General features: G+C 39.1%; 1 protein-coding gene and 1 pseudogene across 1 annotated transcript in view; both read left to right on the top strand.

Moving 5' to 3' along the window:
• PIGU (phosphatidylinositol glycan anchor biosynthesis class U) overlaps positions 1-19,082 on the top strand; it is an 83,317-nt gene that overhangs the window by 48,943 nt on the left and 15,292 nt on the right. The window contains exons 8-10 of the mRNA XM_039864131.1: positions 10,981-11,135; positions 12,756-12,899; positions 15,652-15,776. Coding sequence (XP_039720065.1) covers positions 10,981-11,135; positions 12,756-12,899; positions 15,652-15,776 — 424 coding nt within the window. The remainder of the gene's footprint in view (positions 1-10,980; positions 11,136-12,755; positions 12,900-15,651; positions 15,777-19,082) is intronic.
• On the top strand, positions 1,139-3,252 carry LOC120603575 (60S ribosomal protein L17-like; annotated as a pseudogene).

Genomic DNA, 19,082 nt, shown 5'->3' with positions numbered 1-19,082 from the left:
AAGACACTGGAAGGCTTCAATATCAAAGGCAGGAGATGCTGCAACTGGCTCTCTGGTGAGTCACTTATGAGAATGGTAGTTTGAGCCCATCTGGTCCCCTCCCCCAGCTTTACTCTTCCTCTGACCTTGGCTTAAGGCCTAGTTTCCAAATGAAATAGAAGCTTAAAATGTTATGATCTGATAGCATGCAGAATAAAATAGAGAGCCCTGAAGTGTACAGGACAGGAGACTACAGTGAAGGATACCCCAAGTGCATAGGACCTCGAACCTGAAGCCGTGAGGCTGGCAGAGGGACACTCATGGTATAGTCAGGGAAGTTTCTAGTTCTCTCTTTCCTTATGTTTGGGATTCCTAAATACTCAGACCCCCTTCGATGGTTTGAAGACCTTAATCTTTATTTGAAGAAAAGTAACAGAAGCCAGGGGAAAATACCTACCTTGTAAGCGCTCTTTTAGTTTCTGCTTTAATCCAATGTGACCTTCTCTTGTCTTTGAACTGAAAAGGTTAATCCTTTGATTTATATACTCTCTGGAGCTTGGGGCAGGTCACATGATACTGGCTGGCACCAAAGGAGCCAAACTCAACCAGGTCTTTCTTGATAACTGGGCCCTTCACTGGGGCCTTTTTTAGAATTTTCACATATTACTCTCTCTCCCCAGCAGCTTTCCATCGTCTCTGCTGCTTCCAAGAGGGGGCCAAGGAAGAGGCAGCAATGCTGTTAGCTTCCTTTCTTTTTAGAACAGGTAAAAATGAGGGTCAGGGCATGATCATGCATTTGCAATGCGTCTCATCCTGAGACTCCAAGAACTTAGGTATAAAAACTTTTGTTAAGATTTTTTCTTTAAAACTTTAGTTTTTAAATTAAATTTATTGGGGGTGACATTGGTTAATAAAATTATATAGGTTTCAAGTGTACAATTCAATAATGCATCACCTGTATATTGCATTGTGTGTTCATCACTCAGAGTCAGATCTTCTATCACCATAATTTTGACCCCCTTTACCCTTATCTACCTACCCCCTTTCCCTCTGGTAACCACATAACTGTTATTTGTTTCTATGAATTTTTATTTGTTTGTCTTATTCATTTGTTGCTTTCAATTTTATATCCCAATATGAGTGAAATACTGCCATTTATGACAACATGGATGGATCTTGAGATTTTTATGCTAAGTGAAATGTCAGACAGAAAAAGTCGAGAACCATATGATTTCACTCTTTAAGACTTTATATAAAGAGTTTCTTTAAGAGTTTATTCTGGTAACTTTTCACACCATTGTCCTGGAAGAAAAGTGGTTTCTGTATCGAAAAAACTTTTCCCCTCATTGCTTTATAGAGTTGGGGGGAAGGAGATAGTTATACATTTTTCCCTTTTCTTATTGTAGTTTGGCTTTTTCTGAAGTAGTCTCGAGAATCCTCTAACTTCCCTAAATATTTTTATACATTAGCAACAGTGTGACTTCGGGGATGTAACTACTGGTTAAAATTTTTAGGTTAAGAGTGAGCGTAGCCCGTGGACCACATCTGGCACACAGATACGTCTTATTTGACCTTAGTGTTTAATTTTTTAAATTAGTTGTCAGTGTTTTAAAATTTTATGTTAAAATTTATATTTCTGGTTTTTTTTGAAAAATTGGAAGATCTGTCTCCTTTAGACAAGGCCCACCCTCTTCAGTTTACCACAACCCCTATGCTTCATTTCTCTCACCCTTCACTCATTTGTTAACCTGCCTGGCCTTTGTAGGTATTTGACTATGTATATGCATGTGTGTCTATATTTATGTCCACTAAGGTCTAGAAACAATGAGTGACCCAGTATTAAAGAGCATCTGTGAGGCCCAGATTGTGATCTTAAAATACCATTTACCAATTAAAAGAAACTGAGATTTCTTAGAGAAATGGCTGATTGTAGATATAGGGCAGGAAATGTACAGGATGATCCTGGAACATTGTGAAACCAGATAACAAGGAAGCTGTCAAAGTCTGGCTACTGGAGTCATATCAGAAGAACTCAGGATCCAACTTGAAGAGGCTCCCACTGACCAGTGATGGACAGTTTGAGCTTCATTAGGATAAGAATTGCAATGGATTAAAATCTATAAATATATTTAAATCCAAGCATTCATAATGATATTTAAAAGAAAACCTAATTGATCAAATTAGGAGAGTTGACAGGGAACCAATTTATTATCTTGAAAACTGGATAAATAACAGGAAAAAAATTAAGCATTTATCTTGTCTCTCTTGTACTACTAGGTAATCATATAACGGGTGAAGGGAAGTGTCTCTTTATAAAATTATTATAGCTTACTGCTCTTCCTGTAAGCGGCCTGAGGTGATCTCTGAAAATAGTTTGCTCTTCACTTGACCCAGAAAGCCCCACAAAATCATGCAAATCAAGAGGTTCAAATCTTTGTGTTCACTTTAAGAACACCTGTGAAACTGCCCAGGCCACCAAGGGCATGCATATCCAAAAAGTGACCAAATATCTGAAGGATGTCACTTTACAGAAGCAATGTGTGCCATTCTGTCGTTATAGTGGTGGAGCTGGTAGTTGTGCTAGGCCAAACAATGGAGCTGGACACTAGGTCGATGGCCCAAAAAGCGTGCTGAATTTTTGCTGCACGTGCTTAAAAATGTGGAGAGTAATGCTGAACTTAAGGGTTTAGATGAGACTCTCTGGCCATTGAGCACATCCAGATGAGCAAAACTCCTGAGATGTAGCATAGAGCTTATAGAGCTCATGGGCAGGTGAACCCCTACCTGAGCTCTCTCTGCCACACTGAGATGATCCTTACTGAGAAAGAGCAGACTGTTCCTAAACCAGAAGAAGAGGTTGCACAGAAGAAAAAGATATCCCTGAAGAAACAAAACCTTATGTCCCAAGAGTAAGTTTGGCATCAAATAAATGCTAATAAAAGTAAACAAACAAACAAAAAAATTCCAGCTTACAAAAGAAAACAAAATGATAGGTAGGATAGCATCATTTTGCAACCCCAGTTGATCTAGGCATTGAACATTAATAGCCACTAATGTCAAAAACAAAAATCATGCCTCCTGATGAAAGAACACACCATCACCAAAGTTTTGCCAAAGAGATCAAATCCAAAATTGCTCGAGCCTCTGGATCCAGCTGCCAATTTGCTAGAAACACTAAAGACAAAGTATGTAATTGGCAAAAACCAGATTTGTAGGAAAGTTCTATAGGTTAAATGCCCTGAGATCTTCAACAGATGAATTGTAAGGAAAAAAGACATGGACAGGAGTAGGATGGAGTAGAGCACCTGTTAATTAAGAGAGACTTAAAAGTTGAATCAAATATTTTAAAAATGGGCAAAACTAAACTATAGTATAAAGGGATGACTTTTAGGTAGAAAATCATAAAGAAAGACAAGAAGGTGATTTTTTAAAATATAAAGGCCAGGATAAATATGGTTACTTTGGAGCTTGGAAGAGGGGATTGTGGTTAGGACAGGGCACAGAGAGAGACTTAGAGAGTCGCTGGAAATGTCTTTCTCTTGACCCAGGTAGTACTTATTAGGATATTTGACTTGTAATCATTCACTAAGCTATATATTTGTTTTGTGTGGTTTTCTGTATTTTATTTTATAATAAAAAGGTTTAAAAATTGATTGGAATGTTTAGGGCACTATTTTTCTAACCCTTCTACTTACATACTTTTGATTTTAAGTCGGCATTTGCTATGCAGCAGAAGACGTGGGTAAAATGAATCCTCATCTGTTCACTGGGAAATTTGCAATCTGGACTTGTAGATTAAGTTTGGCTCTAGGATTTATAAATAACAAGACATCAAAGGATTGCTCGAGTTTCTTTTTTAAGAATTTCAGGCGTGCCTCATTTTATGTGACAGGAGTAGTCCTGCAAGATTAAGTGCAAGTCCAGTTTTTACAAGTAGACTCAGTAAGTATTCTGTATTATATTCTTAGGACTATTTCCCAAAGCAAAGTTTTAAAAACAAAAATTATACCTAAAATTTAGTGTACATTTTATAATCACAGATTTGCCAGGAAAAAAAAATTATTTCCACTTAAATGTTGACAGTAACTCTTTAGGTCCAACAAAGCACTGTGAATGTAGTAGCAAACCAAAACTTGAAGGCTGTTAATGGGATTTGTAAAGAGTGAAACTTCATCTACTGGGCTGTGCTTAGGACTCTCCTACTAAAGCTACTTTGAACAGTTTACCTGATTCAATTCTTCATTGCCTTCGTCTTCTTTTTAAATATCATTAGTAGAGAGGAAGGGGAAAACAAAACAAAACAAAATTTTTGCTTTGAAGGTTTCGTTTCCCTCTGCTGTGCTGTGGTTTCCTTCACCCCTCCCCCCGCCTTTTCTCTTTCCTTCCTTCTATGCTAGATGGCAGTATTTTTCAGGAAGAGAAGATCAAGACAGATTATCAAAGGCTGGTAGAACTCTAGAAAATAACTCAGAACCTAAGTGCCTTCCTCTTTGAATTTATCTATGGATACCTCCTCTTTGTTGAATATTTTCCATCCCCAGGAATGTACTATTCTCTTAAAACTTTGCTATTTTAGAGCAGCATTGTCAACAGAACTTCTTGTGATAATGAAAATGTTCTATATCTGTATATTTTTTAATACAGTAGTCATGAGCCACATGTGGCACTTGAAATGTGTTAATGAGACTGAGGAACTGAATTTTTAATTTTAATTAATTTCCATCACTTTAAATTTAAATAGCCATGTGTGGCTAGGAGACAGCACCGCTTTAAAGAGAGGTGAGAGTAGAGGTGTAGGTATGCAAGCTTAGAGTGGTGCCATAGAGTTGATCAGGTGCTTCACCCTTCATATCTATAAACAGTAATGTTATCTCTACTTTAAATCTCTTGACTGACTTCTCATTCTCCTTTAGGTCTTTACTGTGGAATTATGATCTCTATAATTTATTTTTAAATACTTCTGCATAGACCGTCTGGTATTATGTATGTACCAATTTAGCAGCCTTAACTCATGGGCCAATGAGGTACTTTAATGAAGCTGCCACACTCTGGTGGTCATTTGCTTTCTATCAGAAAGGCCATACTCCATGGGTAGCTACCATCAGTGCCTCAGCTCTCTATAGCTTGATCTACACCTTTGCTAACTAGCATGAGAATGTCAGGAGCAGATTGGATTTTTATTGGTGAGATTATCGTGTTATTAATCAGCAAAATAAATTTTAGAGGTAGGCTCTCATTGGTGAAATCAAAGTATTCAAAAAAAGTGGAATATTTTAGAGATACTTTCTATACTTGCATGAAGAAGCAATGAGGATCTAGGAAGGCCTGTAATTTTATCCCTTGGAGATGGTACCTGTGGCTTCATTTCTAACCAATCCTATGTCTTGCCTTCTGATTGCCTGATGTGACTCCAAGGGCGACAGAACCCCTGCCTCTGGGTATTGTCACTTCTGCGTTGAGTGAACCTCTCTTACAAGTGGTGATTGGAACAGCTAAAAGGGGGGAGGGCTGAGACTTAAATGACCTTGTAAGATAGTTTGTGTAAACTGTTTTATCCCTGCTTGCTAATGAATTTTTGTTTAAAAAATGGTGCGAAGTATGCCAGAATTTGGTCTGGAACTTGCTTTCTTTGCAGTTAGCTTGTACAGGAGGAGCCAACCCACCCCGGCCTCAAACTTCTTTCAGGGCAGCTGTTAAAGGACTATGAGTTACACACGACCAAAACAATCACTGAATTGTACACTTTAAAATGGTTAAATATATGTTATATGAATTTCACCTCGGAAAAAAAATTTGATACTATCATTAGTTTATTGCTCAAATTTTTTCTAACTTTGACCATTAGGAGCTCCTTCAGATGGCTCCTCTGTTCTTTTGATAAGCCCCATCTATTTTTGAGCCCTTTTTTCCCCTTCTTTCTGGTACCACAAGATATTCTAGGCTCATCTTGTATTTTCCCTGCCCCAGCCCTGGAATCAGCATTTCTTCAAGGACTCCTGGTTCCTTTTATTGGAGAATGCTGTTTAGAAACCAAAGCGTTTAGGTGTGCTTATTGTTATTAGGGAATCATTGCTTCTAGCAGACAGAGCTATGAAATATATGTATGTATACTAATGCGCACATATATACTCATCTATAAATATCTTTCTATCTGTTTTTAGTGATACCTGTGGTTCCAGACCAACACCGCAGGGTTCACATTAGTCTCTCCCTTTTCCTTGTTTTTTCCTTATTTATAACTTCTTTCTCTTAACAATGAAAAACCTAACTTTTATTATCTGAAATATATTTGCTTAGTTATATTCTCATCAAGTAGTTCTAGAATCGCTGTGAGAAAGACCCCTGTAAAAAATACACATACTGACTTGATTATACCACTTAGGTATAGTTCTTTTTGTCTTTAGCCTTACAGTATTCTGTCAAATTACTTTCTCATAGTCACTTAGGTTAGTTCTTTTCTTCCCCCAATGTGGACCTTTAGTGCAGTTATATTATTAATTTGTTATATAATTAGATTCATTTACTACTGTTTGTATTCATTTTGGGTTTACACTACATCCTGGTTGATTTTCATTGTTTGTTTGGGGGGTATGTGTAGGGACTGAAATATTACTATGATTCTAAGAGTCAGCTATACAAAAAGATGTATTCAGAGAAGTATTACTCTGTCCTCTTCCCTGCTGTGTCTTTTTCTTTTCTTTCTACTTTCTCTGTCACCCCAAATAATTATTTGCTTTAGTTTATTGATTATCTTTCCTGTATTTCTTTTGCACAAATGAGCAGATACATGTATATTTTCTTATATCCCCTTCTTATATGAAGGATAGCATATTCTAGGCACTCTTTTGTGTTTTGCTTTTTTAACTTAATATTATTTCCTGGAAATCATTGCATATTGAAACATAGAGATCTTCCTTATTCTTTTTTACAGCTGCATAGTGCTCCATTGTGTGGATGTTCCATAGCTTTCCAATGTATGGGACTTTAGATTGTTTCCACGATTTTGCAATTACAATTAATGCTTCAATGAGTAGCCTTATGTATATTATTTTCATATTATTGGAGGTATATCTTCAAGATAGGCTACTAGAAATAGAATTACTGGATCTAAAGATGGGCATATATGTTAGGTCTTTTCACATTTTCCTCCAGAAGGATTGTACAAATTTTCTATTTCCACCAGTAAAGTGGGAGGAGAGTGCCTGTTTTCCCAGAGCCTCACTAACAGAATGTGTTGTCACATTTAAAATTTTTTGCCAGTCTAATCATGAGAAATGGTTGTCTTAATTTGCATTTCTCTAAGTGTGAGTGAGTTTGAACATTTTTTCATGTTTGTGAATTGTCTGTTCATTCTTCCCTCTCATTTTTCTATTGGATTTAGGTCTTTTTCCTCGCATTTTTAAAGATCCTTTACATATTAGGAGTATCAAACCCTTTGTCTGCAGATATTTTCTTCTGTTTTTTTAAAATTGTCTTTTGACTTTGTTTATAGTGTTTTTCTTTTAACAGCTTTTATTTTTTTATCAAGATATAATTTATATACCATACAATTTACCTATTTAAAGTGTACAGTTTAATCATTTTTAGAATATTCAGAAGTATTCAGCCATCACCACAATCAATTCTACATTTTCATCACCAAAAAGAAACTGTATACACTTTAGCAATCACTCTCTATTTTTCCCAATGCTCCTCTCACCTCCAGTCCTATTCTGCTTTCTGTCTTTATAGGTTTTACTACTGCACATTTCATATAAATGGACTCATACAATATCAATCTTTTATGACTGGCTTATGTCACTTAGTATGATGTTTTCAAGGTTCATCCCTGTTTTAGCTTGTATCATTAGTACTTCATTCCTTTCTATTGCCAAAGAATATTCCATTGTATGGATATACCATATTTTATTTTTTTATTCATTCATCAGTTGGTAGGCATTTGAGTTGTTTCTTTCTTTCTTTCTTTCTTTTTTTTGGCTATTGTGAATAATGCTACTGTGAACATTCACATACAGATTTTTCTGTAAACATATGTTTTTATTTTATTTATGATGTTTTTGTTATGTGGAACTTTTCATTTTTATGTAATCAAATTTAATCAGTCTTTTATTGCCTCTAAATTTTGAGTTTTTCCATACATCATAGTTAAAGACAAATTTACCATGTTTATTTCTAGTACTTTGTGGTTTCATTTAAAAAATATTTAGATCCCTAATTATTTTGAAGTTTAGTATAAGAATAGTATGAGATAGAGATCTAATTTTATCTTTTTACAAATGGTTACCTAGTTGCCCTGGCACCATCTATTAAAAAGTCCATCTTTACCCCAGTGACATGCCACCTTTGTCATATACTAAATTTCTATAAGTATTTTGGTCTAATTCCAGACTTTCTATTTTATTCCACTAGTCTGTCGATTTATGTACCAGTATTGTACTATTTTAATTATAGAGATTTTGATAGGACTTTATGACTTTTCCTTGTCACTGTTTTTGTAGATATTCTTGAATGTTTGTTTTTCCATATGAACTTTAATATCATGTGTAATTCCATAAAGTAGCTTGTTGGCATTTTTACTGGGATTGCATTATTGCATTGAAAATATAAATTAACTTAGGGAGAACTGATATGTTTATAATATTGACTCATTCGAAACAAGAACAGGAGTTATCTGTCCATCTGTTTAAGTTAACTTTAGTGTCTTTCAGGAGTGTTCTAAAATTTTCCTTGAATAGGTTTTGCACATTTGCTGTTAAATTTAATTCTAAGTTTTATTTTCCTTGGTGTTATTGTAAATGTGGTTTTCTCTACCATTATGTCCTCTAATTGTTTATTATTTGTGCATATGAAGTCTTATTATGTGTTAATTTCATACCCTACTACTTCACTGAATTCTTTTGTTTGTTATTTTTATCATGAGTAGTTGTTGCATATATCTAGATACTAATACAATTTCTTATCTTGAAGCTGTTTGTGATACTTATATTAATAGCTTTTCTTGTATTGAACTAACCTTGAATTTTTAGAATAAATTCAACCTGGTCATAACACAACTTTATCAAGATCTTTTTCATGTGTTGCTGAATTATATTAGCTAATATTTCATTTAGCCTTTTTGCATTTGTGTTGGTAAGTGGTTTTGGTATCAAGCTTATATTTGTTGTGGAAGAGTTAATGTTAAGGTTATAATCACCTGTTCCTTGAATGTTTGTAGAACTTTCCTGTAGAACTGGCTGGGCCTGCTCTTTTCTTTATGGGAAAATTTTTCATTACTAATCAATTTCTTAAATGGTTATAAGACCATTCAAAAATTTCTATTTCTTATTGAATTACTTTTTCCCTGATTTTTTATTTCATGCTTTCAGAAAAGTTGAAAGACTAGTATAATAAATATCTTTTATGTAGATTCCTCAGTTATCATTTTGTCACATTTTCTATATCTTAATGTAGATTTATAGACTTTTTTCCTGTCTTTATTCTTGATTCACTGGCAGGGAAGTTACAGATAACAAGACATATCAACTCTAAATACTCAGCAGGTAACTCTTAAGACCTGGAGCATTTTTCTGCATAGCCACAAAACTATTAACACACCCAACATTTGTACTAACTTTCATAGATTCATATTACCTAGTATATACACTCTGAATTCAAATTCCCGAATACGTACATAAACTTCATAGCATTCTGGGGGAGAGATGGGATTCAGGATCCAAACAAGAATCATTTATTACATTTCATTGTCATCTCCTTTGATCACCACCTTTTATTTATTTATTTTTAAAGACACTGGCATCTTAATTGACACATTATTTACATTTTTATAGAATGTGTCCATTTTTGCCTCAGATTTTAGACACATAGGCATACGTTTTAATTTTGTTTTTTAACATTGATGCGTCCATAGTTATGTTTATTTGATCTCTTTTTTTTTTATCAGTCTTATCAGAGACTCATCAGTCTCATTAGTCATTTCTAAGAGCTGGCTTTTGGCTTCGTTGTTTCCTTATGCTGTGATTTTGTTTTCCATTTCAACAAATTCTACTCTTGCCTTTATTATTTCCTTCATTCCTTTTAGGGTTTTGTTCTGTTTCCAATATCTTTTTTGTTTGTTTGTTTCTAATATCTTAAAGTAAATGTTTAGCATATTTATTTTCAGCCTTCTATTCACATATAAATTTATAAGGCTGTATTTTTCCCTCTTGAGTACTCTTTTATCTATATTACACAAATAGTGATATGAAGTATTTTCATAGCCATTAATTTCTTACATCAGAATTTTTTATTATTATTTCTTATTTGACCCCTGAGTTGTTTGCAAAAGGGTTAAAATGTTTCTAATATATATTTTAGGTTATCTTTTTATTAATGATTTTGAATAATTGCATTATGGTCAGAGAATGGGTCAGAGAATGATACAGACTCCTTGAAGTTTGTTGATATTGCTTTGTGGCCTGATTTAGGTATGTGGTAAGTTTTTACAACATTTTATAAAATGCTTAAAATGAATGTGAATTCTCTATAGTTACTAGGTGTACTGTTCTATATAAGTATATTATGTTTTATAAGATCTCATGAGATCAAATTTATTGTGTGCTATTCATATTTCCTACTTGGTTACTGATTTTGTCTATTTGATTTATCAATTATTCACTGATGATGGATTAGTCTATTTTTTCTCTGTAGCTCTGTCCACGTTTGATATGTTTTGAGACTGTGGTATTAGGTACATACAAGTTTACAACTGTTATATTTTTTTGATGAATTGAACCTTTCATCACTATGGAGCACCTTTATCTCTGTAGTACTTTTTACATTAAAGTCTGTTTTTTCTGGAACCAGTATAACCAAACTAGTTTTCTTTTGGTTAGTGTTTACCTAGCATATCTTTGATGTTCAACTTGATATCCTGTGTTTTTCAGGAGGCATCTTGAAGTTTAAACTGATAACTGCTCTCTATCCTTGATATCCCTAAATGTACCGTTTTGCCTTTTCTCCTAGCGGCAGTACATACCCGTGAAAGTGAAGAGCAAAGCATTCTGGATCTTCTCTTGGGAGTATGCCATGATGTACGTGGGAAGCCTAGTGGTAATCATTTGCCTCTCCTTCTTCCTTCTCAGCTCCTGGGATTTCATCCCTGCAGTCTACGGTTTCATGTAAGTAATGACCTCATTAGAAAACTCTGGAAGTTAATTTGGTTTTCACAGCTCCAGCTGAAATCAGAGGGCGAATGACCACAGGGAGCATCTAGACACAGTGGTTCTCAAACTTTAGTGTGCATCGGAATCCCCTTCAGGGCTTGTTAACATCCACTTTGCTGGGCCCCACTTTAGAGGTTCTGATTAAGTACGTCTGGGACGGGGACCAAGAATTTGCATTTTAACACGTTTTCAGGTGATGCTGATGCTGCTGGTTCAGAGAACATATTTTGAGAAGTGCTGATTTAGAGCATACCTCTGATCTAGTGAGATTAAGGAGCACTCTCTAGGAACATCCAAAGAGTCTACCAGCCTCTGCCTGAAATGTTTTGGTTCAATCCCAAACAGTAATGGATATATTCCTCTACTACAAGAGGGTCTCTGACAGTTTTAAAATAAAGCCACCTGCCATGTGTCAAACTTTTAGAAAAAATCGAAATGGTTTTTCGGTATGAATTCTGTAGACATTTCCAAATGCTCTCTGTATGGTATGCTGAGGGGGTGGCCGCTGCCCAAGCCTTGAGGAACTCAGCCCAGTGGGGTGATAGACACTGAAACCTGCCAGGGTAGGAGAGGAATCTGGAGCGGCACATTCCTCTTTGGGATTCTGGATTGCTAATTTGTGTTAAATCCTGGCTGAGTGTAACAATGATTTAGTAACTTTCAGCTCTTCATGCTCCACCTTGGATAGGAGTGAAAAGCTTTTCCTGGTTTTCTGCTGGACCACAGATTGTGTTCTTTACCTCATTTCACAGAAAAGGAAATGTAGTTACAGCAGGAGGCAAAATCTTGCTCTGGGCGGAGGCCTATGTCAATGAAATCTGACCATGAGCCATTGCCTATTTCTCCCTGCTCCGTGCTCCATTCGTTGCCTTTTTGAAATTGTGAATTGACATCAGTTTCAACTCTATATTTTTAAAATAAAAATATAATGTAAATTTTTTAAAGAACCAGAATTGCAGCCAATTTTTATCTGGTATCACTAGACAAAAAGTTTTCCAGTTAAACCCTGACTTCTCAAATGAGGTCTGGGATCCTAGCCAGAACCTGCCGATGGTTCCTCCAGCCCCTAGAAGTCTTACTGCAGTGTCAGGCACTCACTCTTCTGGCTCCTGTGTGGAAATGTGGAGAAAGAATGGGAAGGAACAGAATCTTTGAGCTTGTTTCTCTAGGCAAGTCTTTGGAATGCCCCAAATAGATATTGTTTATTTAAAATCCATTCCTCTTTTGTTACAGTACTGATATCTCTTAATTTGAAATATATGTGTCTTGGCAGTAAAACAGGGGCTGGTCTTTTGATTTCTAGCATGAATCCCTGCCTCACTTCTGATCTTTGATGCATGTCAGAGTTTGGCTCAGTGAATACGATCAGTTATCATTTGCTGTGTCTCTGCCCCTTGTTTTTGTTAATTACCTATATTCAAGGTGCCTAGAGAGCCCCTCACATCCTGATCTCTGTGGAGACAAAGTCATCCTTGGCTGCCCAGTAGTGACCAAAGTCTTCATGAAAAAACCAGGTCAAAGCAGACCATTTATAACTGCTCTCTTTTTTCTCTCCCTTTGTTTTCTTCTCTCCAGACTTTCTGTTCCAGATCTCACTCCGAACATTGGTCTTTTTTGGTACTTCTTTGCGGAGATGTTTGAGCACTTCAGCCTCTTCTTTGTATGTGTGTTTCAGATCAACATCTTCTTCTACACCATCCCCTTGGCCATAAAGCTAAAGTAAGTGATTTGACCTGCTACTTGTTTGTCCACAGAGCCATTTGTAGCCTTACAAGTGCCCTTCAAACTGGGAGCATCTGCTATTAGGTTTATGCTATCTTTGCTCAGGGAACCTTGCCCTTAATCTCCTCAGGTGCCAGTGGCTTTAGCCAGCAGTAGAATCACACAGAGTGCAGGCTGCAGGGAGGGTGCTTTGGAGCACCCTTATATTTCTCCTAGCCTCACTTTAGGGTACTCAAGACCACTCACCTGGTGCTGAGCCCACTCACCATTTAGGATAAGAGCAGAGGTTGGGGTGGGGGAGTATCTTTGGAAAAAGTGGATCTTGTTGGGTGTCCTATATCAGCAACCCAGTGACAGTTTGCCCAGGGGAACTCAAGATGTTAGTTGGGAGGCTAGCTACCTGCAGCTCTGTTTAATCTTCTGATCAGTTTCCCTCAAAAGGGTTGTCTGTGGAGCAATCTTCTGTGGTGTGAGAGAGCTAACATGTGTTGAGCCCAGCTCCATCTCAGACACCATTCTAGGCTTTCAGAAATGTATTCATGCATAACCCAGCAACTCTTGGAGGTAGGCATTGTTTTATTATCATCGGTCCCATTTTATAGTTGAGGAAATCGATGTTCACAGCTAGTAAGCAGTGACTCTGGGATTCAGACCCAGGTTTGTCTGATTTCAGACTCTATGGTTAGTCTGTATGATGCCAAGCTCCTGAGAGAGATCACTTGTAATATCCTCCGGAAATGATCATGTTATCCTGGCTTCAGAGAAGGAAAAACAGGCACCAACAGCTACAGATATGCCTGGATGGTCCAGGGAAGCTGAAGGAGAGTTTGATTTAGATTTTGAGAGCTTGAGTTCTCTAATCGTCCTGCCATTCTTCATGGCTACTGAACTAATACACATGGCTCCCATTCTGTAAAAGCTCAGAGCTGATGCTTCCTTCTCATGACAGCCTTGGCCTGGCACCTAACAGAAAACCATCCTTCCTTGGCCTGGCAGGCTCCAAAACTCTGGCAGCCTTACCCAGCCAAACTCTCCAGCTGTCTGTGGTCTGTGTCTCCTGCCCTTATTCCGATCAGGCCTGACCACTGGGCTGAGAGAAGCAGGGAGCCTGGAGCAGCTTTTTTTACGCTGTATAGCTAGCTTTCCAGCAGCTTTCATTGTCTGCATGTAAAAGGCCAGAGATAGCTCCTGGGTAGACAACAATACCACCATCATATGACACCCACCACCACAGCAGCAGCCCCTGGCCAGGGCCTCAGAGTTATAGAGACAGAGGTTATGAAGATACCTGACCTCCCTCATTGCTACCCTCTTGTGCTTGGATATGAAGCTCCACTAACGCTCGCTCCCTGCAGTGTTTGCTTCCAGTGCCAGCTTTGTGGGAACAGAGCCCTTCAGGCCCCCTTTTCCCCCGCGGTGTTGCAGGATGTTCTAGTCTCCATGTTTTGGGGCACATTTTCAATGGCCTTTTCATAGAAGTTTGCAGCTATTAGCAGCTACCGAAAAACCCCAAAGCCAATGATTCGGATTTTCTTTAGGAAGATTCCCACTGAACAAGCTAGGCCCTTCTCAGAAGCCATAGGACTTCGTGACTGCCAAGCTAAGATTTGAGGCATTTGCTGTGTAGGAAGGGCTGGAGTGTTTGGGTGTGTACATGTTTGTCTCCACATCTCAGATTTACACCCATTGAGTCACTCCTGACCTTTGACCTACAAGACAAGAATGCCATTAACATCTGAAGAAAACTTCCGTGAGTTGGGCATCTAGGAACTGGGCAACAGATGGCCATGTGCATGTTGTGTGGATGTAGCTTAGGATGTAGCTAGTATAGGTGTAGATCTGGCCTCTTCCTGTTGTCTCCCCCTCTGTATGTGGTCACCTCTCCGAGGAGCACTGGAGATTGAGCTCTGTCCCCACCCTCCCTGATCAGAGCTGTCATCATGCTATGCACTCAGGAGAACAGTATTGCTGGTGCTTAGGAGTTCTGGAGACAAATAGCTCCAGCGCTTACTGACTCACTTACCGTCTCTGAATCTCACTGCAAAGTGTGGGTGACAGCACTGCCTTCCTCGAGGAGTAGTTGAGCTGTAGTGAAGATCACATGCAATAATACTAAAAAGGGCCTAGCACAGAACTTAGCAGAGTGAGAGTTCAGGAAATGATAGCCATTTTGTTATTAGTTTACGGTGACAAGAACTTCAATTCCAGTCCTCAAGAGCTGAAAAAGTGCACAGCTCTCAGTTCCCTTTCTGGAAAGAAGCTTGTTGTAGCTAAGGGTCTGTAGACCCCACTGACCTGACTGTCAGAGAAAAAAAGCATCAGCAAGGAAGCACTTCCTGCCCTGGGTCCAGTTGTCAGAGGGGCCTCTGGCAAGGGAGGCTGCCTCATTACACTATGACAAGCAGTCATTTAAGCCCAGTAATAAAGAATGCTGACTTCATTTATTTTTTTCCTCAGAGACTCCTAGGGGAAGGCTTGGAGCTGGTTGGAGGGTGGTTGATGGGAACTAGCTCTGTGGGCTGTTTCTCTAGTGTTTGCTGGGCCCTCCTCACCACCTCTGAGCATCTCTGGGTCTCCACAGTTTTCTTCTCTGCTACGTGGCCTGTCCCCAGTGTCTTGTGGGTAGCAGAGCCACAGCTACCTAAAGTCCCCTGGAGAATATTTTTGGGTTTGAGGGATGGGGTCAGTAGCCTCTGGAGTGAGCCTGGTCCCTAACTGATCTTTATCTTTCTGCTCTGTCCTACCCCAGGGAGCACCCTATCTTCTTCATGTTCATTCAGATTGCCATCATCTCCATCTTCAAGTCCTACCCGACAGTGGGGGATGTGGCCCTTTACATGGCCTTCTTCCCTGTGTGGAATCATCTCTACAGATGTGAGTACCCCCACCTCTAAACCCCTGGTGGCAGATTTGTGTCATCCTGGTCCCTGGATGAAACAGCCAGGGAAAAGGGAATTGATAGGCATTGGCTGGGCATCTACTGTGCTAGCGGTGCCAGGAAACAATTCTGCCTCAGTGCTACAGACTAGTGATGAAAATAAAGATAACTACAATTCATTTAGCATTTACCATGTACTTGGCTACTGTGGTTCTAAGAGTGTTACATGCATGAGCTCATTTTATCTTCACACCTGCTTTTGAGGAAAGTATCCCTATTTTGCAGACAAGAAGACTGAGGTACAGAAAGGTAGAGACATTTGTTCAAGGTCCTTTGACTGGTAGATGGAAAGGCTGGCATTGGAATCCAGATCTAAAAGCTTTTCATCAGTGATGTTCAGTAGAACTTTCTGTGATGATGGAAATGTCCTGTAGCTGCACATCCCAATAGAGTAGCCACTAGTATAACTGAGGAAGTGAATTTTTTATTTTCATTAATTTAAATTTAAGAAGCCACACCTAGCTAGTGGCTATTGTACTAGACAGTGCTGTGCTAGACCTAGGGCTTTGAACCATTTCCCAGAGCTGCACCCAAAGGTCCATATAAGATGGATGGGCAACAATAGACTTCCTGCCTACAATGAAGACCCCTTTAAGCTCTAACCATCCCTTCCTCAGAAGATGGCCTAGCAATGATCTAGTTGTGCTTCTTGGGCCCCCAGTATTTCCCTCAGTTGGGCTCTTAGTCCTCTCTGTGGGTTCTTTTCAGTGTTTGTAGACTCCCTTAGGCTAGGCTAATGACTCACTCACCTCTGTGTCCCTAGAGCCCAGGATCAAACTTGACACATGGGAACAACTCAGCAAATGTTTGTGGAAGGGTTTTTGAAACCTCTCTAATGAACAGGCAGTGTCAGTGGCCCAACACCACTTGATTCTCTAAAGCAGCATGGAAAGAGAGCCATTGAACTTTCCTTGCCTATAGTGGGTGCCCAGCAAGGTGTCAAGAATGAACTCGGGAGGTCAGGGGAAGTGAGTCTGTGTTGTTGTTTTGGGGCTCTTTGGGTGTCAACCAGGATGTGAAACTGATGAGCTGCCTGAAAGAAACCTACCTGTGAGAATGGGCCTGTGTGCAAAGGTAAACAGCTAAGTGGGCGGGCCAAGCGCGGCTGCTCTTGCAGGTGATAATGGCCTGGTGTGATGGTGACCAGTCTTGCCGGCCTGGGAGGAGGAAGTGGCATCTTCTGCCTATGATATCCTCATTGCACAGATAAGAGACACCCAGTCCACTGGGCTCAGAGTCACCTTGAGGCCTCTTGATAGAGTGGACAGTGACAAATCACAAGGCCACCAAATATGAACATACCTCAGTTTGCGACAGGATGGGTCTTAGGGACATTGATCCTTTTCCCTAAAAAATAGAGTATTTTTTCTTAGCTATCTATCCCATACGGGGCATCTCTCTCCCTTGGGTAATATCTTTTATCCCATATTACTAAACACAGTCTGGAGTCAGATTGACTTGAGACTGAATCCTGGCTTTCCCATTACTAGCTACATGTTTTTAGGTAAATCATTTAACCTTTCTGAGCCTCCTATTTTTTCATCTGTTGAATGTGGACAATATCTTTCATGAGTGTTTTATGTTTGAGAAAAAATAAATGTGAATAGCAATGTAGTTATTATCATCAGTTATAATTATGTGTGTGTGGCGGGGAGGGGAGGAGAGGCTCTTGCATAGTTCCATGATCAAAGCTTCAGGCTCGGTAGCCAGAGTCATTCAGAGTCATTGGAATAAACATGTTTTTCAAAACTTGAAATAAGCTATTTCATGCCCTCTGGGATAATGAGGCACAAAAAATAAAGATGGAGTTTCCAGAAACCTGGATGATCTAATTGATGCTGTTGCTGTCTGGCTGGGCAAGTTCAGCTTGTCTGAAAGTCCTGCGGAGAGCACTGGCTACCATCCTCAGTGCCCAGCTCCTTCAGCGGAGAATACTCGTGCTTGGAGTGTCTGTTTGGGGCATGACAACTGCTAGTCGTGACATGCGGTGAGGTGTGTCTTCAGCTTGGTCCTGAGAACCTATGAGTGGAGACTTTGAGAAGTCTTTAAGCCTAGGTTGAATATATTCAGACTTTCAGTGTGGTTAAGAATTCAATTTAAACATTAGTTACCAGTGCTAACATGCCTGCTCACACATTCACCTTTTTGTTTTCCTGTCCTGCTCAGAGGGAAAAAGAGGCACATGGGCCCTTCCCGGAGTGTAGTCCCCAGATACCAAGACGCTGGTACCTGAGGCCAGGATGAGTCATACAGACACACAATTGCGGTGTTAGGGAACAGCCTGCTGGCAGAGCCAGTGCCAGCCTGCAGTGGTCCAGCTGAGAACCAGTTACCGAAAGGGTGGATTTTGTGTGTTTTATTTTGTTTTTATTAACTATTGTAAAAAGATAAAAGAATATTGATAAAATACATGTAAATTATAAGGAATAATGATGCAATAAATTTCCATGTACCTAGCACCTAGTTTAAGAAAAGGAACGTCACCATGACCTTTGATGTCCCTAAATCACCTCTGTGCCCCTCTCAATGGGACTGGATTCTTCAAGTACAATTTTATTTCTGAATGCCTGAGGCTTAGATAGGCAAAATGACTTGCCTGAAGTTTTAGTTTGTCAATAGTGGAGCCAGAGATTGGATAAGCCATTCAGTGAACATAGGAATATGATTCCAGCTGGCCTAGCAAGTCTGATGAAGAGTGAGCCCTTTCGTCTCATTAGGCCCTGGTCATCTCTGACATCTCTGACACCTCCTGGTGCCTGGAACAAGCTGTCCTGTGCCCCAGGTCCCTAGCTCCATCTGCTCTGGCATATAGCTCTAGTCCTCTGACCTGTCAGCCAGCAAGAGAATAGCAGCTCCCTAGTTCTGCAAAGGTCACCACAGGCCAGAAGCCAACTGGATGCTGGTGACAGTTCCTCCAGGCACACAGGAATAATCTTCATGATTGCATCTAGGAGCTACATGTGAGCCTCTCTCAGTCTCTGTGCACTTGGTCACCTTCTTGTCACCTGGTCTGAAATCCAGAGTGGCTAGAGGCATGAAACAAAGACCCACCTGGGGTGTCAGATCACAGGAGTTTTATTTTAGGAATATTGGGTACCACCCCTTTTCAGCAAAATAATTTCCAAGGAATCAGAAAGAACCATTGAGAAATATCAGTGGTGGTGATATTGGAGTAGAGAAAAGGTACATAGATTATTTCTTTCTTAAGGTTGTAACATTATTTAATAACAACAACAGCAATA

Source organism: Pteropus medius, unplaced genomic scaffold (assembly GCF_902729225.1).
Source record: "Pteropus medius unplaced genomic scaffold, Ma_sr-lr_union100, whole genome shotgun sequence".
NCBI classification, from domain to species: Eukaryota; Metazoa; Chordata; class Mammalia; order Chiroptera; family Pteropodidae; genus Pteropus; species Pteropus medius.
The sequence above is the reverse complement of the archived record's forward strand: the minus strand, read 5'-3'. Positions and strand labels throughout refer to the sequence as shown.